Source organism: Rhea pennata, chromosome 2 (assembly GCF_028389875.1).
Source record: "Rhea pennata isolate bPtePen1 chromosome 2, bPtePen1.pri, whole genome shotgun sequence".
Taxonomy (NCBI): domain Eukaryota; kingdom Metazoa; phylum Chordata; class Aves; order Rheiformes; family Rheidae; genus Rhea; species Rhea pennata.
The window spans coordinates 38,483,675-38,510,334 of NC_084664.1; the positions used below are offsets into that span (position 1 = coordinate 38,483,675).

Below are 26,660 nucleotides of genomic sequence, written 5' to 3' on the forward strand. Positions count from 1 at the left end.
ATAAAAGAGGTGAAATGTTTTGAATTATAGAGCTCGTTTTCTAGTTTGTACGTCTCTGCTTAGGAAAATCTGATTTTCTTTAAGCCTTTCAGGATTGGACATTCAATTCTATTCAGGTAAAAGAATTTGAATTCACAATAAAACATGAAAAATTTTGTTGATGTCATGTTTTTAAGTAGAATAGATATATTCCTCCCACAAAAACAGATACTAAAACTTAGAATCATCAGTAAGGTTGGAAGGGACCTCTGGAGATCATCCAGTCCAACCTCCCCACTCAGCAGGGTCACCTAGAGCATGTTAGACAGGGTTGCATCCAGGCGGACCTTGAAGATCTCCAGAGAAGGAGACTCCACAACCTCTCTGGGCAACCTGTGCCAGTGCTCTGTCACTCTCTCAGTGAAGAAATTCCCCCTCACATTCAGGCAGAACTTCCTGTGCTTCAATTTCTGCCCATTGCCTCTTGTCCTGTCACACGGGACAGCTGAGAAGAGTTTGTCCCCGTCCCCTTGACACCCTCCCTTCAGGTACTTGTACACATTGATAAGATCCCCCCTCAGTCTTCTCTTCCCCAGGCTGAAGAGGCCCAGCTCTCGCAGCCGTTCCTCATGGGGCAGATGCTCCAGCCCTCTGATCATCCTCATAGCCCTACGCTGGACTCTCCCCAGTAGCTCCATGTCTCTCTTGTATTGGGGAGCCCAGAACTGGACACAGGACTCGAGATGAGGCCTCAGCAGGGCTGAGTAGAGGGGCAGGATCACCTCCCTTGACCTGCTGGCAACACTCTTCCCAATGCAGCCTGGGACACCATTGGCCTTCCTGGCCACAAGGGCACATTGCTGGCTTATGGTCAATCTGTCATCCACCAGCACTCGCAGGTCTTCCTCTGCAGAGCTGCTCTCCAGCAGGTCAGCCCCCAGCTTGTACTGGTGCGTAGGGTTATTTTTCCCTAGGTGCAGGACCCTGCACTTGCCCTTGTTGAACCTCAGGAGGTTCCTCTCCGCCCAACTCTCCAGCCTGTCCAGGTCTCTCTGAATGGCAGCACAGCCCTCAGGTGGATCACCCACAAACTTAGCTACAGGTGATATAGAGGGCAGAGAGGTAAACATAAAATTTTGAAAAATGCTGGTATGCCAGGTAACTTCAGAGAGGAAATTGGATAGTAGTCGTGCAGGTGAGACTGCTTACTGTTCTTTCCAGCTGTGGTACACTTGTAGAAAGCTTACCTGTAGAATTAGATTGTAAGCGAACTATGATTTTGATCTAGACAGCTGGAAGGACTGGTTTAGGTAGGACTTGTCATTTTTTTTCCTCCTGCAGACGCTTTCAAGGAAAAGGAAGGTAATTGAGTATTAGTTACCAGGTATGTGAACTAAGTTACATTCTAGAACAGAGCAGGTGGAGCTTCATTTTCATAATCTTTCTAAAGCAGAAACTTTCATTATTCTCTTTCAGGGTCCTAATGTATTGATAATCATGAATAACTGGTTATTACAGCTATGCTGTATTATTAGCTTAGCACAAGTGTCCATTCTGTGTGGTTTATTTCTAGCAATGTGGGATGAACACAATCTCAAAGTTGCTCTCAGGGAAAAGTATATTCAACTTTTAGAACATAAGGTTGGAGAAAATATGCACCCAGGACAAAACCATATTTAGTTCAGTTGCTTGAAACCACAGGTTTTGTTCTGATTGGAGAATTTGATGTCCTGCACAGGTACTTCACAACAAGTACCTGGAAGATAGATGTTGTCTGGGAAGGTATTATTACAATACCTTTCATTAAACTTCTGTCTCAGGGGTTCAACCCTTGATTTAGATTATCTTCTCTGCAGCCTTTTTTTTTAATGAATATTAAAAAAGATTCATTATGGAGTGATTTGCAACTCTTTAATTTTTATAGCCTAGTCTCCAACAAGGTAAGCAATATGTTGATGGCCAGTATTTCATTTTCTAGCAATTGCAAACATTTGTATCCGCAGTGTCATCTTTTATGAAATTGGATTGTTTGGCAAATTAAGGTAATAACCTTCTCTTATCTTATTACAAATTAATTTACTTTCAAAACTACTTATCATTTTACAGTTGTTTCAATATTATGTTTAAAAAATAAAAGATCTACATTTTCTTCATGACTACAGTGTTTCAGACTGACTTGTCAGCAATTTAGACACTTTTGGAAAAGAAAACTTGAAAGACTTAGCTGTTTATATGTATATCATTACTATAATCTATGAAAAATATTTTGTAACAACATAATTCTAAGTAAATCTGTCAAAATTTTCAAATATCCTCCTGAAATAACTGGTCCTGCATAGAGACCAGCTGCATTAGCTCGCTATCAGCTGAGCACTCCAGTCGCCCTAGGAAACATTTTAGTTGAAAATACTTGTCTACTTTCCACCTGAGAAATGCAAAAAATCTGGAAAACGGTACAGAACGGAGCTCATTCAACCCAAAGAGACCAAATAGTTCTCATGAGCTACACTGCCTCTCCCCTCATCAGACAAATTACTTAAGCCTGTGAGGATCTCAGAAAGGTTGTGAATTCGCCCAGGAACTTTGCCAATGTCTCTGACTTGAGCTATATAAATAGTAGCCTGAAATTTGCTACTATCTGGACAGAATAAGAATAATTTTCAAAAGCATTTATATGAATAAATTAAATTAGTGAGTCATAACAAATCAGTTTATTGTGCACTTCAGCTTACACACACTCAAAGCCCGAGAGCCTAAGCCCTAACTCTAGAACAAACTACAGAGCCTTCAAAAGTTATCCATGCTTAATGCCATAAAACTGCAGGAATTAGTACTTTCATGCATGTATATACTGTTAAGTTGTTCTAAAAATTAATACTTTTGATAAATTGAATTGTTGACTTCTTTCCAAATTTAAGCATTTTTATCATAAGTTTGGAAAGTGGGATCTGGACTTCGTTCTCTCTGGGCATTTTATCAAAGTATAGTTTCATCAAAGAATAAATAAATAAAAAAGGACACTTCTATCCACTTAATTACTGTCATTTTCAGTTTAATGGTATTTACACATGAGAGTGTTCTTTCTATACAGTCATAATTTCTCTGAAGCACTCGGAAGGGTAGCTCATTAATACTGCTTTTTTAATCTTCATTGCGGGATCTTCTTCCAGACACAATTATCTCCATCACGTCCAGTTCATAGAATCATATGATCAGTAAGGTTGGAAGGGACCTCTGGAGATCATCCAGTCCAACCTCCCCACTCAGCAGGGTCACCTAGAGCACGTTAGACAGGGTTGCATCCAGGCGGGCCTTGAAGATCTCCAGAGAAGGAGACTCCACAACCTCTCTGGGCAACCTGTTCCAGTGCTCTGTCACTCCCACAGTGAAGAAATTCCCCCTCACAGTCAGGTGGAACTTCCTGTGCTTCAATTTCTGCCCATTGCCTCTTGTCCTGTCACACGGGACAACTGAAAAGAGTTTGTCCCCGTCCCCTTGACACCCTCCCTTCAGGTACTTGTACACATTGATAAGATCCCCCCTCAGGCTTCCCTTCCCCAGGCTGAAGAGGCCCAGCTCTCGCAGCCGTTCCTCATGGGGCAGGTGCTCCAGCCCTCTGATCATCCTCATAGCCCTACGTGGGACTCTCTCCAGTCCTTTCAGGCTGGTTGAGGCAATGCATGTTCTTCATCTTGAGTAATTACTTTTAAGATGGGGAGATGGATTAACACTAATTCTTCATCTTCAAAAAGTACCTTTTCAACATTAATACTGGATTTTAAGAATATGAATTGTAGAGAATTTGAGGATTTGATGCCACTATTGACTTAAAGTCAATAATTAGTAAATACATCTGTTTTTATTAAAGTTATATTTTTTAAACTCAGCTGATACAGCTGATAGTCTTTGATATAAAGCATGGGGATAGTATGAATACAGTTTGTGATCTAGAGAAGATTAGTGATTTACCATTGCATCTTGTCCATTATTTATCCTAATTCAGTTTGATATCCTTTTCTCTGCAGTTTAAAACAGTATCTCTGCCAACATTCTATTTTCTGTGCAGTATTGTGTCAGAAGGAAAATCAACTTCTTTCTATAAAGTGTGAATGTAAGATAGTTGATTTTATTTTCATATTAATCCCTTAATTGGTAAGGCTATTGTGTTAGTATTAAGCATTGTTCCATTTCATAGTATTCCAACTTTTATATATATCTATCTAAATTATAAACATATATATCAAAAAGATACATAATATTTACTGTATTAAAATATTTTATTTATTCTGATTGATTGAAGGAATCAGGGGAGGAGAGATTCTGTAAGGTATGGTATTGCCAATTCTTTATTAGATTTATAAACCATTTCCTTCTCCATGTTTAAAGCATGTTACTGTTCACTGGGTATTACCCCTACTCCATGCCTGCTGTTTGAAATTACTGTCAACACATAAAGATCAGCTTAAGTATAGTCTGGGCCAATATGATCATAAGAAGCCCGAATTACTCATAGCATTGGCTCAGGTGTTGCTGAGTGTGAGCTTATATTGCCAGAAGATTTAGAACAGGCTCTTGAGCTAGTTTGGGGTTGGAATTAGCATTCAGGTGGGTCAGTATCATGTGGGCACTAGAAACAGCCACTGGGCTGGACTGAGAGCTCCTTTGGACTGGAGATACTTAGCTGCATTTAGTTTTGAGTCTGGCAGGAGCTACACTGTGGACTAGAGTTAGGATAAAGGCTCCAGCCCTGGCTGTCAGAAATTGGTGATCTTGTATCACAACTGGTCCCATATTATAGTACCCATCAAGCAGCTTGTGTCTGGCAGTAAGCTGGGGCCATAAAGTGTGCTGAGGTGCAAGTCCAGCCCTATTTACTGAACAACTGTTGGGTGCTGGGTTGCTGTGAGACATAGGTTTGGGCTGACATAGATGAGTGAGTCTGTGTCACTTTGATAGCTAGAACAGACATCAAAGTGTTTGTAGTTGCTGCCAACGAGGGGCAGAGCTGTGTTTAACTCTGTGTCTTCTGAGAGTTACTGGACTAGACTGATGAACTGCTTTTGGGGTGGAGTGAGAACAAGGGTTAGAGTTCAGGTTAGGTTACCATACCAGGTTAGGTTATAACATTGGCATTACTGTTGGGTTTGAAAGAAGCTTTTGGGGCTAGATTTGGTACTGTTGCCAGTTGGCTTCCTGTAGCTACCCTTTTCATTTCTACTGGGCCTGCTTAATTTAATTAATAAAATATTTCAAGGGTTAGAATTCAAGCTAGCATGTGCTCATGACTCCACAGTACTGCGGGATCTGAAAGGGGAGCAAATAAGCCATGTGTAGCTTTTGGTGTGGCCAGGGTGGCTGGTGATATATATGGGACTGACAGAAGGAAAGTCATTGTGTGCAGCAGGATTAAAGACTGGGCTGCTGTGAATTGGCAAGTCAGTGATGCTACCTAGATCTAGGAGCCATAGTCAAGCTATGTTTTGGATTGTTGCCAACAGGAGCCACCTACGCCAGAGTCTGACAGTGATTTCTACCCTGGGCATAGTTTTAAATTTAGGATTAATATTAATGTTAGCTGGCATGGGCAGGAAAGGTTGTAACTTCTTTGTCTAGTCATGTCAGTGACCTAGGATTTGTGTTCTTGACAAAAGGATGTGTCTCCTGCCGGGCCCAGAAGTACTTACAGTTACATAAGTGGCCCTGGTCCACAGCAGCTCTGTTTAGACTTAGCAGCAAATCAAGTTCCTCAGGTAACCACGATCCTTTCATGAACCCATAAACTCCCATATTCAGAGGATAGTGGATTAGTGCCACCGTTAATCATTTCTCTTAGCAGAGCTTGCCAGCTTCTCCAGGACCTGCAGCAACTCAGGTTTGCCAGCCTATATCCCCTGCCTTTGCCTACCCAGGACTACATTAAGGGAATCTCTAAACAACTGTCTGCCTAAGCCAAACTCAGTTGCATCTCCCAGACTCTGCAGTGATTAAAGCTCACCTCTCTTTATCAACCCAAATTCTAGTGTTATAGCCCCCCTGAAACTTATTTTTAGACCAGATGAGTGACTTAGTGTTATGTATCCAACTTGATTTTAAAAGTAGGACGTTAGTTTTTGAAAATTTTATCAGTATTGTTAAGATACATTTATTTAAAATTACATTTTGCAAATAGACATTTGCAAAATAATTGTTGCTCTACTATTTGCTTTGCTTTGCTAAAACATTTTTGAATGCATTGCTTATGGCAAGAAAATTAACTTAACACATATTAGGTTGCATACAGCTTCAGTATGGCTACGCATACCAAGTATCAAGTGGCATCTGAACTGTTCTTCCAACTATATACAAGTATGAGCAAGAGAGTCTTTCTGCATGCTAATCTTTATTGCTGAAAGAAAAGTGAAACCCGCTAAGGTAAAATAACAGAAAATCTAATTTAGATTACAGAATGCCAGCTTGGCTTTAGCTTCTCTGATAAATTGCTGTCTAAGAGCATATGTATTAAACTCCCTATTGGTTATGTTTCTTTGTGTTTTGGCCAAATTAGACTTCTAATCCAGAGTATCAGTTTCAATTCATAAAGTTCACTTAAAAAAAAGAAGAAATATCATCTAACTCATTTTTACCAGTTCAATTAAATACTTAGAAGAAAATTACACTATGTGGCTTTCTGAAGTATGAGATTCTTCAGGTGACTCTGCTTGAGCAGGGGGCTTGGACTAGATGGTCTCCAGAGGTCCCTTCCAACCTCGACCATTCTGTGATTCTCTTTTCTGGAGAGATTTTGAAATCTGTATTTATTTCCATGGGAGGATTAGTAGATCTATTAAAAAATCTCCAAGATCCATGATTTCTAATATTCATATCAGATGAGGAGAAAATGCAGGAAGAGAAGCATTACTGTATCACTCTGCCCCTTCACCTTGACACCACCTAGGAAAACTCAGACTTCAAAGGGCGAGAGAAAGTTCAGCCTTCATGCTAAATCAGTTTTGGGCCTTGCTCCCAGGATTTGCCAGCTATGCCAATTTTTTTTTCCAGGACATACACTGCAAGATAATATTAGCTGAATGAAAACCACAGCCACCACACTCACTTTACTTTGGCTGGGGGATCAGTTTAAACCCCCAAAGCGGCCAACGCTGTGTCCTTCCAGACCGCCCCTTCTCCCCTAATCCTGTCACTGCCATGACCAGAAGCTGCTCTGTGGATTTCCAGATTCCTGTCTTAATTGCCGAACGGCAGGAGCTGCAGGCACAGGACGATAGCCGGCTCCCTGAAACGCGCCAGCAGCTGCAGCCCCCCCTTCTTCACGCTCTGCTTCAAAGACACGCTCGCGGCTGCGGGAGGCTCCGCTCGCCAAGCTCGCGTGCTTCGGCTCCAGCTGGCCCTCTTACGAGGAGCAGGAGTAGCGGTGGGCTGCAGCGTCTCTGCTTGCATTTACTGCGACCCAAAATCTCTGGTTTTGGTTTTATTACCGCCCGCGGGAGAGACCGAGGGCTCTGCGAGGCATCCCGCGCGTGCCGCAGGCAGAGCGGCCCGCGGGGAGAAGCTGCTGCCCTCGCCGCGGGCGTCCGGCTCAGCGCCTGCGAGGTCGCGCGCTGCTCGTAGCATCCTTCAGCCGCAGCCGCACACTGACCTGCTGCCAGGATGAATTCCGCAGGCCGGTAACACGCTGTGCAAAGCGGAGTTTCTTTGGGGGTTGTATTTACTTACCTTCCTTTTACTTCAAGCCACCTTTTGTTCTTTTATAAATGACACGATTTAAAGGGAAACGGAACCTTTTTTTACCATAACCTGCCTGTTGCAGTAGCTCTGATAGGTGCCTCCAGCTATTCTTTTAGTGTCCATGCCTGTATTTTTTCCCTCCCCCCAATACTTTTGACAAGTATCATCTCTTTCTGGCTGAACATTTTCGTATTTCCGATGAATGCTGTTCTAGCGAAGAGTGGTCAAGTCTCCACAACGTACCTCCTACAGAGAAGGCAGGATTGGTACGGACATAAATACAATTGTGTTATTTACTCTGCCCGGGCTTTAAGTCCCTGTGGCACTTTTGCAGCACTGCCCAAGGAAGAGGTGGCGGATGTGTTTCTCCACACTGTATTTTTACAAAAAGTAGAGCAACAGTGTCCCACGTCTTAAAGATGAGCAACCAAATCAAAGCCCCACAGGCTTCAGTGATGACTTCTAAACATAAGTTTTAAGTGGGCAATACTATTGTTTACAATACGTGCGGAAACAATTTGTTAGAAGTAGCCAATTTCCCCAAAGGATTAATAGATTTTAAATGGAGCAGTATGTTTGTCCTGGGTCTCACTAAAAACAAGCTCTCACCGACATTCTTCTTTTTCTCCAAAAAAATCATCACTAACAGCAAGCCAGAGGTTTAGAGTGAAGATTGCAGATTTTTTTTAAACAAAAATAAATTAAATTTGCACTTGTACTTAGCAGCATCTGCAGAGATAAAATTAATATTTTACTTGTGATCCAGAAATAAAAAAGATTTTACATTGATACTTGTTAAAAATCTGCTTTTTTTCTCCTCTTTCTTTTCTCCTTCCTTTGTTAGTTAATTTTATACAAGCGGTTCTTTGTGGTTTGTCTAGGATATCAGTAAACATGTGCAATTAAACCCATGAGAGGAATACTGCAAAACAGATGTGGACAGGCCTGAGCGTGGTTGGTCATGTAACCTGCTGGAAGCTCCGAGCGGGGAAGGCCAAGCGTGTTCCTGTTTGCTGCTCTCTGGCAGGGGAATGCAGTTGGCCAGCAGCAGGTTTTCCGAACAGCCCTGTGGCTTTGTGGTCACACGCTGCGGTTTCATTTGGGAGAGCAGCGGGATTCCTGATGTGGAACTGCTGTTCCTGGCTGGGACGTGCCGGCGAAGCGGCGTGCCCCGCTCCAAGGCTCGCGGCGTAACCTGCCTGCCGCAGGAAAGACCGGTAAGAGACACCTTCCCTCACCACATGGTATCAGCTGGAGAAGGAGAAAATCGGCGTCAAGTGAAAATGCAAAGACCAAGAGCTACGGGGTGGGCAGAGATCAGTGACCCTCAGACTGATCGTGGAACAACTTTGATGGGTGGAGCGGGGGTCCTAGCTTACGTTCTCACCTGTGGCTCCCAGTGACTATAGAAAACCAAACTGGAGCACTGAATTAATAAGCATTGACGTCACATAATCGAGACATCAAGGTTTTAGCAACCAGTTTTTATGCCCTACATATTTAATTCCAGCAGTCAAGTAAATAGTGCTCTTCACCTGGTTCAAGATCTTAGACATTAATGGAATACTGAAACTATGAAAACTTTGAATCTTTAGACAAAGCTTTATGAAACATTCCAGAGATAAGTTCAAGTTTTCTTCAATTTTAACTTTAAATATAAATACAGCAATTAGTTTCTTTTAATTCTCTTAAGAATGAACCCGAACTTTCTATAGTGTTTTCACAGTAATAAATACAGTGAGAATTTAATGTGAACTCACTCACATACCTAACAGGAAAAGCCGAAACAGCGTACTGGGCGGTCAAACATCACCCTAAAATCTAAGCCAATTGTGCAGTTTAAAGTAACAAAGCCAAACTTTTTATGGACCAAGCAAGTGCGTCTCCTTCGTGGGCTCCCTGCGTCAGCTCCGGAAGGGGATCGTTTGTTGTCCGCGCTCCTTCATTTTTGCAGGAGCGAACACCGTGGGGGAGAGCCCTGCTCCGGCTGCGGAAGCGTGTGCAGGACGGATTCCCTCTTCACTCTGTACCATGCCCCAGAGAAGGCACCACGGGTTCGTACTCAGTGTTAGCAAAGGCGGTACCTATCCTGTGTCAGCTGTGAACACTAGATGATATAAAGAGCCTTTTATTTGCTGTGACTTGTTACTATGAAAATCATTCTATAAAAGCCCCGCTTTTTCTCTCCCGGCATAAACTAAAATTTCTTCTCAGCTATTTTCAGCACAACAGTGGCTTATGCCTGTCCAGTTTGACCCTTACCAGTTGAAATGAATGTAGCAGCTCTTCATTCGGCAAATACTGACGGCAGTGCCTGCTGTATTTTGAACACATGCTATAAGCTGCTCGTTGTGGCTGCACTTGTGTTTTATGTAGTGGTTGTCAGCTGCACCACTTGCATTCCTGTTCCAAGACAGAGGATTCCCTGGTGATTCAACAAGCAACCGTGGGAATCTGGAGCCTCAAGATAAAACTGAGGCCACCGTAAACTTATCTGAAATTAAAGTTGTCAGCTTCAAATAAATGCAATAAAAATCTTGGCGGGGGATGTAAGGGGGGGGGGAGTTGCTGGTTTGTTCTGTGAAGAAGGCCCCATCAACAGGCGAGAATGGGGTCAATCCTGTTTTGTCGTGGGCGTTTCATTCAGAGCTGCATCACTTTATCATAAAATGTTGCATTACGGTTAGATCTATGAAGCACCTAGTGGAGACTGCAGTCTTCTTGTGTTAGATATCTAAGGCTCCAAAGGTATTTGGAGTCCAAGGTAGGTTGCTGGGCTCACCTTGCAGTCCACCTAAGAGACTTACAGTTTTTCACTTCCATACAGTATGACAGAGTGGTAGGAGCATAATTATCTTTTCAGCATATTTTCAGCATGTATCTTTGCATGTTTATCTCAACCAAAAACTGCAAAGCAAGGACTGTGTGCTATTTTTCAGGTTGATGTAATCAACCTGACTAAGTCGCAGCTATGTAGGTAGTTGAAGTGAAGTATTCACGTTCACTTCACAGAGTGAAAGGGCAAGCAAGGAACAAGCCCCCAAAGAACTGTATTTTTAATATACTCATTCTATAAAGGTAAAAGTTAAAGCCAACCAAGTCAAGTTGAAGCAACCAAGTTGCACTTCAACATGTTAATGCTGCAGGCACTTGGATACGCAGGCTGTCCCCGAGAGCCTCAGTTGTTGCTGTGGAGGTGCTGGCAGCACAGCAGGTAACCAAAGGCAAGACACAGCCACCCACGTCTGGGGCTGCCGGCATATAATTATAACTGGATAAACAGTTCAGGTGGAAAGCTACAAATGATTTTTAGGTTTTTTCAGGCACTGGACAAGAAGTGTTTGTTTAACACATTCAGATTACAAAGGCTGTGAAAATAAGCGGGGTCACAATAAAAAATAAAACACAAATTTTGACAGATTCAACAACCACCAAAGATTGTTTAATTTAAATTAAAAAGGTGATATGGCGGACCAAGTTAAGCCACTGTTCTGTGATTTCCTAATTCGAGGAATTGGTTTCTATTTCAAATCACTGCTATCTTGAGAATGCAAAAGAGGGGCCGAGTCCTATTGTATTTGACTACTCAGACAAAATCCTAGTGCAGTTAAACTTCTCTGAACTCAGCCTGTGGTACACGTGATTGAGTCTTTTAGCAGCGGAATCGCAAAATGAACATATGCTGAGGATTATATGTGAGGAAGAAAAAGAGAATCTAATGAGGACAAAATAGGTACACATCCATCTCTGGAGTTGGTACAGACTTGTGTTAAGAATTAGTATTAAATACTCAGAGGGCCTATACTGCATATGTGTTACACCAAATTTTTCCCTAGGTTTTATTTTCAGAGAGGTGTGCCTAAACACAAAATGTAAATCCTATTCAGTGCTTGGAGCGTATGTGTCTGCATTTCTAATTTAACAGTGACCAAAATAAAATCAAGATTTGCTTCCTGAGAAATAGCTGCTCCAGCAAAAATTATCCCAAATCTATTTATCAGCTTGCAGACTGATTAACATGATGCAGTGTAATGCAGCTGCAGTAATCCAGAGGAGCCCAAATTCGGTAAAATGTTTTAAGCACAATGTCCTTGATAGATTTTGAGACTTAGCCTTGTATAGAAGTATTTTGTTCCAGTTCAACATTAAGTGGTATTTTCTATTAATAGCAGAATTTTTGGTCTTAATTTTTAATTACGATCGTTAAATAACTTTTCCTCCCAGGACAAAGGGGAAATAGTATTGTTTGTCAGTCATCTGTATCTGTTCACTTTAAAAGATCTTGCTTAAAAAATAAAAAATATATACTTTTTTTAAAAACTCAATTGCTTTGGTTAAAATTTCACACTACTTCCTCTGAGGTCATTATGTACATTAACACTGTGGCTTTAAAAATTATGGTGCAAATATTAGGGTTTGATGATGTCACACTTGCTGTGTTGAAATGTAGCTAGTAGAGGAACTGCCTCTATCGGCAAAGGAGTTTGGGGCTGTTTCGGCTTTTTTTGGTTTTGTTTTGCTGTCAGAGCAATATATGTAAATCTGTTCTAGTTTGGTATAATAAGCCAGCACTTGGAAGGCTAACCAAATCCCATTTTCAATGTACAAATGTGGCAGCCTACTGCTGAAGACATTTTAAGATTTAAGACATTTTAAGACATTTTCTTCCTACTCTTTAATACTTCGAGTGTAGAAACTAAGCATCCATCATACTACAGCTTGTTGTACAAAATTAAGAGCCAAAGAGTTTGGCAGAAAATGTCTTAATTTTTGGTTGATGCAAGCATATGCTTCTGTTTCATGTAACTAATGCTAAAACTTAAGTCCATAGTACAGTCCATTACAGTCCATTTTTCCATTACCACATGCTTACCATTTGTAAAGTCTCTACAGATCCAAGTTTCGTGGAGAATGCTTTTTTGTTACTGCTCAACAATTGTATTTGATTTTTGAGCAGTAAGAAGACAGGACCTCTGCCAAAGTTTTTAAATCACCTATATAAAAATGCAAACGCTTGGATATGGAATTAAACACTTTTTACTTATCACAAACACATGTAAGTCTCTTTTTCTTTTTCCTTTATGTATGTTACGAAATGTTAGAATATCTTTTCAACATATGCAGAGAGGTAGTGTGGTCTCTTGGATAAGTCACCGGGTTTAGGTTTCTAAGAGCCAGATATTCTGTCCTTGACTTTGTGACTGGCCTGCTGGGCACCAGGGAGGCCCACTCGCTTCCTTCTGGCCAAGATTTTCACCAGCTAATGGAATGACAATAGAAGGAGCTAGATGGTAGTATAATTATTTATGATTATCTGCCTTATTGTATAGGAAAAATTAATTGTAAGCTGTAATTTGCTAGTAGCTTTTGATATCAATAAACCAATTTTGATTACCTTTTTGTGTGTCTGTGGCCGGCATATTCTGGTTTAAATTGGGTATGCCTTCCTGGTTACTAATTACTTCAAAAGCACGAGCTGCCTCAAAGCCAGACTGAAGTGGTGAAGGCTGCTAAGATCTTTTCAAAGACCTTGTCTTCAAACAGGAGTTTATGGTGCCCAGTATTTTTGTCCCATATACTGTATACCTCCAGAAATGTAATAGAGAAAACAAAAATCCTCGCCCCTTCTGGAGGGGTGGTGCTTTCCCCTGGAGCCAGAGTGGGGGCATCACCCGCCGAGGGACAGCACAAGGCAGCCAGCCGTCGGTGCACTCTGTGAAATGAGCAGCTTAACAGATCTTTCCCGTTGGACAGGGTCTGTCGTCAAACATAGCATTCACAGGAGATTTCTGTGACTTCCTAAAAGCAAAGAACTGGACTGCCTTCAGCTGAGAGGTGCGCTTTTTCTAGGTGGTAAAGGGAGTGGGAGGAAGAAGGTGTGAGTGGAGGGGACGGGGCTGGGGCACAGGGGAGAGGACAGACACCTGGGAAGGCTGCAAGGGCAGGACAGCACAAAAAAGTTGTGAACCTATTCTCAGACGAGATTAGTTCAATTTGCAGAATGAAAAATGTAGTTAGACGTTAAAATCAACCCAAATGATTTACAAATCCACAGGATGTCTGTGCTGTCTGGGGGCACCATTTTTATGCCTCTCTGAATGGGATCCTTAAGGTTGTAGACAAAATTATTCTTGGCTTTAGCCAAGTGTTAGTGTTCTGGTACTTTTCTTTTTAACCATTTTGTGTCTAGGTGGGATGGTATTAAATTAAGTTTCCTTTTTTAATACATTTTCATTTTACCAAAAGTATATTTTCATTTAAGCAAGAGAAGTGACTACAGACAATTTAAAGAGCATTTTAACAGGAAGGAGTTCTGGAAGAATGTTCAAAAGGAAAATAATAGCTGCCTTCAGGTGCTATTAAAACAAATGTGTTCCTTTTGACTCTAACAGTCTTGAACTCATCCCTATCACACTCCTGAATAGATTTTAGTGTATGTAGAAAAAATCGCTAAGGAGATCTCCATCTGTTGCCATCCCCCTCTGAAAGTTTGTCTTTGCTTGTAAAATATCCTTTACATTTAAAGACATTTATCTAAGCATTTTGCCAACTTGTTAGTATGACCATAAGAGGCCTCTGACTCTCAGTTTTCATAGTTATATTCCAAAATTAGAATGTTCTCATGAACTGGCAAGTTTCCAATTTTGGAAACGAAGTATGGCAAAATCCAGCACTGTGAGCTATTAGCACTTGTCCCCACATCCATGCTATTTGTGTTCTCCAGTTACCCACAGAAACTACCTGCACTATGGTAAGGAGATTATTTTAGTTAGAACTGCAATTTGGTTAACATAAAATTTAACAAGGGCCACAAAGAGGTTGCATTTAAAGAGAAAAATATCGTAGGAACCTTAAGAATATGCTTCAAACACGGTAAGCAACCTGGTTATGTGGATACTTGTATTCGCATTATTAATACCATGATAATGTGACTTGTATGTTGGAGATGCAGTAAAGAATTCGAACAAACTGAGTTGGATTTCCTTAGTACATGGGGTTTTGTTTTTCAGCCGGAGACCAGGCTCTTGTCTTAAGTTTTGGCAAGAGAACAGTCTTAGTGAAGAAATTTCTTGAGCCTCCTGTCTCTGGCTAACTGCAGAGGCGAGAGTCAGCGTGACTCCCGCCGTGACACCGTGAGGTTTCCTCCTCTGCCCTCTGCCAGGGCTGTGCTGGTTAACAGCTCTCAGTGCTGTTTTTACTGCCTGTGCCCTGCAACTTGACACTACCCTTTCCCAAGGTGGGAAGATGCTGTTCTTGGCAAACCCCAGCCTGCTCCTGGCAATCCCAGTTTATCATTGCTTCCAAGCACAGGGTTTCTAAAGCCATACTTTTCGTTCCCGGGGGAAATGCTTTGTTTCCCAAAGCTGGTGAGGTGCTCCATATCCACAGACAACCTCAAAGAAGACCAAAGAAGAGCAATGGATCCCAAAACACAGCTACAAAAGAGCATAAAAACAAGAAGATGCAAAGATGGATTATATCTAATATCACTCATCTATCTTAGCTCTCTTTTAGTGGTACTTACGGCAGCTTGGATCACAAGGGATTTCTTGCCTACAGTTGCTGGGGAACCAGGAAGCTGACTTTCCATGTGGGCTCTGCTCCCTGGCTTTCTACCGCCCATAGACCCCTATGTCCCATATGTGCATTCTGTACTGAAACTGCACTTATTAATAACACATATTTCAAAACCCCTGTGTTTCTAACTTCAGGAACCTTGTACTGCAACCTTAGTGTAGCAGGTCTCTAGGCTTGATCCTTTATCTTGTAGAAAAGCTATAACATGATCCATCTTCTTTATCAGCTTCCTAGGTGTCTAATTCTGGTTGGGAAACAAGAACTAGCTCTGTAGCTCTCTAATCTAGTCCAGTGTCCTTCAGTGTTCTCCAACTGTCCCTGCACCACTTGTCAGGCTGATAAAAAGAACAGCTTTAGCAACAGCAACAAAAAGTGCTACTTTTTTACAGGTAATAATGATGATGACAAAACCAACTGATAATCCAGATGCCAATTTTCTTCTGTTTTTCTTGACTTCCCTGATTCCTGTGCGTATGTCCACAGTCATTTGTTTTACAGTCAAAAAGCTAAACACATAAAATTACATGTGTGTGGCATTTGCACTTCACATCAAAAGATACCTGCTCATGTCTTGAAAGCTGATGCTTCTTACCTGCTGGAATTGCTCCATTTGGCACACGCACGCAACCTTCTCGTTGGGGTGGGATCTTCCCGCTGAGTCTGTCAACACTTTTGTACTCATCAGCTCTTCCATAGGGCACAGTAAGCAGAAAGTGCCCTATCACCAAGGATGCTATTAGGACAGCAAATTGCCCATTGTATGCCAGAACTGAGGAAAAGCCGAAAGATATTGCGGAATCTGTAAAGCTCTTACACCCCAGATGCAATACGCCTTATTTAGTGTCAGTTTGCACAAACACACAGAATAGTTGGGGTTGGAAGGGACCTCTGGGGATTGTCTAGTCCAAATCTCTGCTCAGAGCAGGGTCAGCTGGGGCAGATTGCTCAGAACCACACCCAGTCAGATTTCAGTATTTCCAAGGATGGAGGCTCTACAACCTTGCTGGGCAACCTATTTCAGTGCTTTGACCGCCCTCATGGTAAAAAAAAGTTTTTTCTAATGTTTAAATGGAATTTCCTTTATTTCAATTTGTGCCCATTGCCTGTTGGGCCCATTGCTGGGCATCACCGGGAAGAGTCTGGCTCCATCTTCTTTATTTCCTCCTCATCATATACTTAGAAACATTGATTAGATCCTTTCTGAGCCTTCCTTTCTCCAAGTTGACCAGCCCCAGCTCTCTCAGCCTCTTCTCATATGTCAGATGTTCCAGGTCCTTAATCATTTTTGTGGCATTTTGTGGATCATTTGTGCATCATTTAGCGTGCATACATTTCATATTTCGATACCAAAGGAGAGACTCACAAAGGTTCACTTCAGTGGAGAGGCGAATCAACAATATGGAGTTTTGGAGGGATGATTTAGAGCAGGAGCTTAACTTCAGACGCTCTCAACTGTACCTCTCTCTGAAGGAGCCCCTTTCTTCCCATTGCCTGCAGAGGAAGTGCAGAGAGATTAGCCTCCATCAACGCTCCTCTAAATGTCAGTGCAACAGACTGCATATGACTTGTGGTTAGGAAACCAGATAGTTTAATGCAGCCATTAATTAAACAAAACCATCAAGCCAGTCTCACCATACATTTTCAGAACTGTAACTGAATGAGAAGTTCAATGTTTGGAAGGATATTTGTAATAAATTGCATCTGTGGAGGCAACAAAATAGTAACAGTGTCTGAAAAAAACTCTTTACGCTGTTAGCACATTTAAGTGAGCAAAAAAGCTACCCTGTCTTTTCAAAAGTGCACTTACAGTACAAAAAGAAAAGGTTTGAAGAACTGCCATTCAAAACATGGTATATAACTGTTACAGCATATAAATAAGGCAGGGTGAAAACTTAGTTAAAATATTTACACACACTGTAAGATTTAACGTTTCCTCAGAAACACCATTTACAAAAATGTTTGACATAGTAAAAAAAAAGCACTTAACCCTTGGACTGTGTGTCTGAGCATTTCCTGGTATAGGTTCATGGTGGCAACCCCAGGAGCTATAAATCCACAGAGGACCCCTTGGTAAATCCGCGACTCAGGTGTTCCTGGACTCCATCACGTGTGCGAGCGGGGGGAAGGCGCCCCATGCTTTGTGCTCTCCGTTGGCCAGGGATAGGAGCTGTACCCATAAACTGAATGCCCGCATTACTTTAAAGGAAACATATCATCAGCAGCTAAAAAAAAAATGCCCTGGGTATTATTCCTTTCTAAAGCCCAGGCTGAAATAGTATTTACATTTTGTATCAATCAGGAGCCAGCAGCAGTTTAGCAGGATTTAAACCAAGATAAAGATCCATCTACATGTGGAATATGAACATGTTTCCTGTGGAAGTTTTTCCTAAAAAACCCAAGAAGGCCACACAACTTTGTTTTCTGGAAGGCTCATCCCAAGCATATGAATGGATAGTTGCACAGTTTATATGTGTAAGGGATGTGTGAGAGATCTGGATTCCTCACAACTTCAAGAGAATTTTCTGCAGCTGTTACATTTACCAAGATAGAAACAATTTTATCTGTGTTGTACACCACAATATTAGTATTATTATAAACCTAAGATTATGTATTTTAACTGTGGCATTTTTTCTGTGAAGTATTCTTTCAGAAATGTTAAGAAGCACTCAGGTTGCATTCATTACTAGCATTGATTTCTTTTATTGTTTGTTACTCTGAAATGCTTTCATTACAGTGTATGCGGTTTTATCCACATAGAAAAATGCAACAAAATGTATTTCAGTATAATGCGAATATTGGACTACAATATAATTCAGCTACAAATCATAACCTTTCTCCATCACTTTCTTCATCAGCTATTGTGGCAATAAGAAGCTTATTTGAGACAGAAGAATGAATTGCTAATTTAATGATTTTTACTGGAAAGAACTAGACCTCTAACGTGCATGAAAACTCAGCAGGGCTGTATGTGTTAAGCAGATTATTAACAGAATACAGTATTGAAAGACAAGCTAGACCTTTCCAGTGCATATAAAACATTTTCTCATTAATGCTATTTTATTCAGTAGTAGTGCTATATTTATTAAATGCATTATTAGTTTATCAAAGAATTTATTTTCCCTCTTCCCTCTCCCCAAGGCTCTGGCATTGCTCAGTGGTAATTATTAATATAATATCAGCATTCTGGTCACCACCGGGAACGGCGGCCACGCGAAAGCCGGGTCTGAGGCGGCGAGGCAGCTCCTGAGCAGCGACGCTTGGGTTGAGGACGTTCTGCCTCCCACGCTCAGCAGTAATGAAGTTTGACTGAAGGCACGTTCAGATTGCACTCGGTCTCATGACAGGTATTTAATATTAAGTAGATTTGGGAGTTTGGCTATCTGAAGCAAAAGGGATTTATTCCAGACTTTCACGGTAGAAACTTGCTCTGTGGCCTGGAGCTGCCGAGCCTGAGAAGAAATGGCTACTGGGGGTCTGACTGCCTTCCTGCCTGCCGGAGGAGTTACCATTTGCTGCAACACTAGGAAATCCCCATTTTCCCCTAAAACTGCTGCAGGGTCATTATATATATATATACACACATATATATGCTTACTTTTTTTTTCTTTTTCCTGAAAGCACCAAGACTGGGACTTATGTGACAGTGACGTCTGCCTCTGTCTCACTTGCATGCACACACACACACACACACACACACACACACTTTTTACCCCTTGTGCTTGCCAAATTGAGTTTGCTGAAAACTATAGGCTCAAAAACAAAGAAACAAATTAAAAGACCCACAAGTTGCATAGTTTTTTTTAATTGAGAAAGTTTCCTGATTCTAAGCCAATCCAATTATATTTGAAGCCTGACTCATGATTTTTTAATGCTTGATGACATATCAGTATCCTTGGGGATCCACACAGGCTATGACTATTGCACGAAACTGTATTAGGCTCATACACAATCTCAAAGATAGAGGGACAACTTTGCCAGTGCACGTTCTTCATTTACTTTTAGGTGATAGTATTGTGCCTGTATTTGAACTTCTGATTAAAGAATTTATTCGCTCAGCATTTCATATCGCTAGCTCTCGTATCTCCAGCACACATGCAAATACATGCTTTATTCATTTGGATCGGCATATGCATGCATGGTTTAACCTCTAATGCAGCCGTAGATTTTTTCAGCGCCGCTAAAGTAACGTGTGTACTGGAGGAGATAATACCCTGCCTGGAGCTTAAACAACAAAGAATTTAAAATTCAGAATGCCTGAAATAAATGAATCTACAGGATATATCTCCTTTTGACACTGAGTGTAGGTAGCAGGAGAGGATTATTAGACATCCTTCATGTTCACTTATGTCCTTGGAAAGCAGGTAACTGGCCAGAGGGTACAGGCAAGTCATATCTTCATGAATACTCATAGTTATGTGGTTACAGTAACAGCTGGAAGTTGTTTCAGGCTTTCTCTTCAGTGCAAAAAAGCTTTACTCTTCCATCTCAGGTTCTTTTGCATTTTTAAACTAGTGTCTTTGTTCAGCTTGACCTATTTCTAGGAGAGGATCCTATTTTGCATGCCAACCTGTGTGCCTTTCCTACTGACCCAGTGACCTTAATCTCTAATGGCTTGCGGTTTCCTGTCTGGGGAAGTGCTAGAGCAGCAGCCTAAGCAGCTCCAGCCAGCAGACTGATCCCAGCTGACTGCAGTGTATCTGCATTTTGAATGCTCTTGTGCTCACCGACCAAAATGCACTACTAGGCTGGAAGATAGTGAAACAGCTGCAAGGAACGGCTGCATATTTCGTCCTTCCATTAGTGGAGACTCCTTGCTAATTTGGGAACTACAGCAAGGCTGTAGTTTTGGCTTTGTGCTGCTTCACGTGCAAAGCGTTTTACCCTTGTTGCAAGGGTGGAGGGGGCAGCAATGGAGCCTACCTGATGGAATTGCTTGTGTCAGATAAACTTTCCACAAACCTTTTACGGGGGAATTCAGTTCATTAAAGCCAAATTAGATACCAATGGCTTGATTTGCCTCATTAAAGCTTATTTAAAGGAGCAGTAACAGTAAACTGCATAGAGATTTATAGCTAGACTTTTAGCTGACTGTGCACAGACAAATAGCAAGACCAAGGCTTTTCCTTTTTCTATGTTTTTCACTCACTCATCCATTTGAGCATAGATACATATCAAAAATACATTTACTAAACCTGGAGTCGGACTCTGAACATGTAACAAAGAAGACAGTAATGAATACAAAAATTTGCCTGCAATTCTATTGTTTGTTTAAAGCACAGCTGTATTTGTCCTTGTGTTATACTAGGTGAAAAGACTCAGAAAGCAATGAAAAAAGCTACGATAAAGCTTATCCTTTCCCATGAAACTTGCAGTCAAAGGAAAGAAATTCTCTACAGAACTCATGTTTCGTTGCATTTTGTCGTCCAGGTAGATCGCAGAATTGCAGGAAAAGGTTTATTTGGCTTCTGAAACAATTACATTGCAAGAGTCTGTACACATGTGGAGGAGAAGAGTATGGGTGTTCAGAAATGCTCAGGATTTCAGCATTTTTAATAATGAGGGTTCTGGGTGAGAACGACCCAGGTAGCATACCCAATACTTTCTGAGGTCCAAAGCCTTGTGAATGTGAACTTTGGTGCTTTTCCTTGCCAAGAAGAAAACAAGAATGATATTATCTTATGCTTCAGACAAGGCACTGACCCAGAACTGGCCACAGTTTTGCTCTGTGAGTACAGCTGGAGATCACCTACACATTTATGTGGATCTATACCTCCATATACTCTATAACTCCATATCACTGATGTCAGTTTATGGTTTCTTCAGCCTAAGGCCCTTGAAGACAGAGGAACATGTCCTAACTGTCTGAGCTTTTGAATTTAAAAGTTATTAAGTTTATAATAAAGTTGTACAGCAGAAAGATGGTGAGTTTGCCTCATATTTCTTTGCTCTGCTAGAGACATTGCAAAGATAGGCACTGTCAAGAACAGTTCTAGCTTAAAATATCAGTTGTTTTCAGTTAAACTCTTAGACAAGCTGCAGACTGGGAGTTCATCAAAGCCATTGAGCCATGTCCAATGAATCAGAAATGATATGTATGCATTTAGCATTCACAAACAAATGGAAATATGCAAATAAAAATATTTATCCATTTCAAATGGAAAGTCACTTTCGATACTCTGAAAAGAAGCTAGAGTTTTAAGAGTAAAAGAGAACAAAAACATAGCTGCAGCCTCAAGTTCCCAAAAAGTTCTGTTGAAGCCTTGTAGTTATGTCTCTTAGTAACAAAGAGATAAATCATAAACTAAGACTTTTGGAAATTCATCTTCAAAATATCCATTTTTACCATAGCTCTCTGTTCCCATCATTCTTGCTGACCCCTTTCAGAGAACATGACTAGCCAAGAGATCCTGAGAAAAGAAGCATCTTTATTTTTCTTTATTATTCCTTCTCCTATTTTCCTAAGAGTCATTACTAAAAAATGTCCATCTCTTGCATGCTAGAACTCAACATCATTTGGAAAGTAGTGTTAAAATCTAAATGTTGAGATGCACTTTATCTGGAAAAGTTTGCTTGGTGAAGTACAGGGGACAGATTAGGAGATCATTTTACATGGAAAACCTGAAATCTATCATAGCAATTTAGATGACAGAAAGTGAGTTCTCTCAGTTAAACTTAATTCCCATTTTCCCAATAGAAAATTTTATATATGAATATTTGTACCTGCCAACAAAGGGGAATTTCTAAAAGCACCTATGTAGAATACTCATTCAGTGCTACCTGGACTGCGAGTGAGTCTACCTTTACCCAAAAGTTAAAATCAGTCATTAGAAGGTCCACCACAGTGTGGGTTGATGAGCAGTTGAGCTGGCTTGCCTCATCTAACCATTCAAGGATTGACTAGCTCAGCAAAATAAGAAGAGGTAAAATAAGCAGAGAGTTTTCTTCTCTCTTCTTTGAGGAAAAAATAGTAAAATCAAAGGATCTGATTTGCTGCTTGTATTGCAAGGAAGGCGTTGATATATGGTTCATTTTTCTGTTTGTCAGGTAATACTAAATAATATCCAATTTGTACAAGTCACAGATGAGTGCAGTAGAATGTTTTTTAGCCTGATTTCATAAGGATCTGAGGCTTATGCAGTTGCAGTGGACATCCATCTTTCCCAATCGCTTTTCAACCTGTTGACCATTTTCAATGAAATCTGATACAGAGAGGTCGCAGAGATATTAAGATCCTATAACATTCATGAAAAGTAGTGCCTGGAGGGAGAGTGTAAAGAGGCTGGGACTAGACTCCTTTCAGTGGTGTCCAGCAACAGGACAAGAGGCAATGGGCAGAAGCTGAACAACAGGAATTTCCGCCTGACCGTGAGGGGGAATTTCTTCACTGTGAGAGTGACGGAGCACTGGCACAGGTTGCCCAGAGAGGTTGTGGAGTCTCCTTCTCTGGAGATCTTCAAAACCTGCCTGGACACGATTCTGCACAATGTGCTCTAGGTGATCCTGCTTGAGCAGGGAGGTTGGACTAGATGATCTCCAGAGGTCCCTTCCAACCTCGACCATGCTGTGATTCGGTGATATTGTGGGAGGCTGTAGGAGACATGGAGGTAGTTTAAGCAGTTTCAGCAATGGAATGGAAGAGGAGCTGAGGCTATTACAGTAGAGAGTTGTAGGAAACACCACCATAGGAATCCAGGTTTGTTAATTCTGCTGTTTGTTTCTTTCATGGATGAAAAAAATAGTTTTGTGGGTTTTCTAAAACTGCATAAGGTGTCTGAAACATTCCATTTAAAATCTTTCCTTCTGACTGGCTAACTGCTTTCCGAGAGGAAAAGCTTAAATGTTAGAGCCTTTTGTAGAGGCAGATCTTACACAGAAAATAAATGATCAATACATTTATTTAATTTTGAACCTGGCATGCCCACAGACTTCCAAAACAAAAATAAAACCACAAGCCCACATCAATGTCTGTATTTATTTTGGCGTTTTCAAAGTGAAGTTCTGCAGCTTTTTACCAGTGTGTTCCTAATTGCTAAAGTAAATGCAAAATTAGATCCAAAATTTGAAATGAGACACCAGAGTGACTGACTGAATTAGGAAAAGAGACGCTTCCGCTAATTGTTTTCCTATGAGAGAAAGACGATGCAATAACGTTCCCGAGCAGTATGAAGTTCAGAAAGGAGCGTGCAGTCACAGGCTGTTGCACATCATGGATTTTGTCTTTCAGAAATTAATGAGCAAGGTTACCATGAGACAGCTTTACCATTTTACAGTCCATTCAGAAATAATGATGACAAATATTGCTGGAGGAAACAAGCCCTGGAGCACTCCCTCATGGCCGTTCCCAACAGCTCTTTAAGGATTCGTTTCTCGTTTTTTCTTGCCAGGCCTCCTCGATTCCTCCCCACTGGCTGGTGCTGGAGGAGCGCGGGGAGGGCATTGCTCTGCTCTGCTGGAGGGAACTCGAGAGCTCACCAAGCCACGTGCTCCAGCACTGTGGAGGGTGTTGAACTTGGCTCTGGAGCTGAATATTTCTCAATCTTTCAGAATCAGTTATTATCTGAGCTTTTTGAAGAAACTCCAGATTATCTCACATCCTCCTAGTTTTCCTTGACTAGGGGGAGAGTGATAACCAAATAAAACTCATAGCATTTAAGTTGGAAATGTTACCGTGTTCCAGAGCTGCCGTTTCTGTTATAACATTTGGGGGCTGTGAGTGGCACACGCAGCCCTGGGAGCCTGGCGCGCGCCTCGCCGAGCCCTTTCGGAGCCCGGCCGAGCAGCCCTGCTCCCAGCCCCGCAGAGGCTTTCCCAACGCAAAGCGCAATGACATAGCAGAGTCATCGCGGATTGCCCCCGGGCCAGCCACCTGGGCTAGCAGGACCTCAAGAGTTAAAGAAATCTGCCCAGAGGAGAGCCAGCACCTCCAAATTCTCCACATGCCTATCAGGCATGCAGCTGCAGTGCTAGGAGTAAGCAGAGGTGTTTCAGCGAGGCTCCAGCAGTATCAGCTTCGAAAAGAGTCATAGCTTGGGCACATTGCAGTGTATGAAACAGGCTGCATGGAGGCTATATCGCGCTTATATTATTCAACTGTTCTCCTGTCCCCCTCATACTAGCCAACAAGAGAGAAAATAGGTCTGAAAGAAGACTTTTGGCCTCTAGCACTTGATAAATTAATGCAAATTAATAACTAATCTGGGATGAATTGCAAAATCGGGGCTGAACATTTGCATTTCTGTGCAGAAGTATGCAGGGGTAGAGTGCCTCAACATCAATCAACAGAGGAAGGGAAAAAGACTCCAAGAAGGCTATCAGCCCAACAGCCAAATGAAACCCTCGCAGGCTTTCCCGGGGAGCCTGGAACACTGCCTCATTTATTCCAGATGTAACCTACAAGACTCATTTGTTCTGGTGATGGCTAGATAGCAATATTTCATATATGTGTCTCAAATAGTAAGCGACTGGATGTTAAAAATAGCACTGTCACACAAATACTGTTCACATCTGTAAGCAGGAGATCTGGGCCCAGACTTCACAAGACCGTCTTTTGTTCTGAGTCCCTTAAGGCTGAGTGCCTGCCACCGACAGCGGCACGAGATGACTCCGCTTGGCCACCACGTGAGCTTTAGTCCAGGGAAAAGCTGTCAGCTCCTCAACATTTTCCTTTGCAGCTAGTCCAGTGTTAGCTCCTCTGGCTTCTGTGTTTTTTCATCAGTGAAAGTTAGATATTCCATGTATCACTCAAGCCCTACAAGACCTGATTTGTTAATATTTATAAATTTGCTCTGCTTTGGAAAATGCACAGTGACAGATCCCGTAAGAAAGTTGCAGGGTTCCAGAGTTTCTTAATAGGAATAACTGTGCTGAGATCATCTCGGAACGAGTAATGATTAGTATGCAGGCGTTACTATATTTAGGATCAGAAGACTGATGAGCAACCTTGCAAAACTGCACTGCCACTTTCTACAAGTAAAAGTGCAGCTTTTTGAAAAAAAAAAACATGCCATATTACAACTTATAGAACAATCCCCTTCCTGCGGTAGATAGTTACATTAGCTGCAATTCTAATTTTTTGCTATTTAATTTTATGGGTTTTCCCCACTCAGAATTGTTCTTTATTACTTAAAAAAAAAAAGTCTAAAAAGACTGCCGAAAGTACAATATAGTCACCTGAAGCAATCTAGTTTAACAGGTATAGCAAAACCTCGTAAAAACAGCAGCAACGGCTAATGTGTTAGCATGCTTACTCACAGTTTCAGCCACTAACTGAAAATTACACAGTGAGGGTATATCTAGATTATGAGATTTAATTAAAAATTGAACTTACTTACTTCCCAAAGATGTTTATTTGAAAAGATAGTTCTAGTCTTGCAGATCAAGTTGGAATAATGATGAAGAAAGTGTTGAAAAAGCAGAAATTCCATGCAAATAGGCAAGAATCTTTCATTTATTTTGGTGATACAAATGTAATTTGTAGTGGAAGGATTCTTGCTGCTACCTAAATTCCTAAGAAAACTTGCATAACAAATATACATGTCTATTTTCAAGTCTTTTTTAGCAAAAGAAACTTGTCAGTTGAAAAGGGTGATTTGGAGAGAACAAGAAAAAAAACCTGTATTTGCCTCAGTGTCCTTTTTTTTGCATGACAGAAAGAGATCACTTTCTTTAGCTGCAAATTAAAAGTCAAGAGTTCAAATGCGAATAAAACTAAGCTTGGTGCAACTCATCTCCCGCTTCAAAAGCCTGCGGCTGGAGAAAAAAAGGCACTCTATCACAATTTTGACTTTCAGATCATTCCTGAGGTAAACTCATGTGATATTATGGTTCTAAATTATGCGTTTTCTTTACTCTATGATAATAAAAAATATCTGATATTATTAAAAGCATCCAAGAGCTAGATGCTGTTTTTATTTCATATAGAAGACATGATGCTTTTTAAGCTTGACAGTGGCAACAGAATTTTTTGGAAACAAAAATATACTTTGAGAGTTCCAGTGAAGTGTAGGGATGTGTTATTTATAGTAAATCACCATTAAAATAATTTTTCATGTTACTTTGCTTATGAAATATTTCTCTGGTTGTCAGGGAGACACGTAATGTGACTCCTCATAGCATACTATATGATGACAAAAATGTGATAGATGATTTTTAGATAATTCTTCAGGGAATTATTAATGAGAATGGAGAATTAGAGGGAGAGAAATGCAACCAAGAATAAATGAAAAAGAAACAGGCAATCTTAGAGTATCTTACACTAAAAAATAAAAAATAAACTAACTTCAGATACATTTCCAGTTGTTTCTGGGGAAAAAGCACTTACCTCTTGAACAACTGAGTTAAAGGACTGAATAAGCCAGGTATAACTTTAACTTTATCAC

At 41.1% G+C, this 26,660-nt stretch overlaps 1 protein-coding gene across 1 annotated transcript; it reads right to left on the bottom strand.

Annotated features, from left to right (window-relative positions):
• Positions 1-290: 290 nt before the first annotated feature.
• Positions 291-15,328, bottom strand: LOC134135929 (uncharacterized). The gene is given in 5 exon segments (XM_062567615.1): positions 291-669; positions 671-791; positions 794-815; positions 15,033-15,140; positions 15,230-15,328. Coding segments are annotated over 5 exon segments (729 nt in total).
• Positions 15,329-26,660: the final 11,332 nt, after the last annotated feature.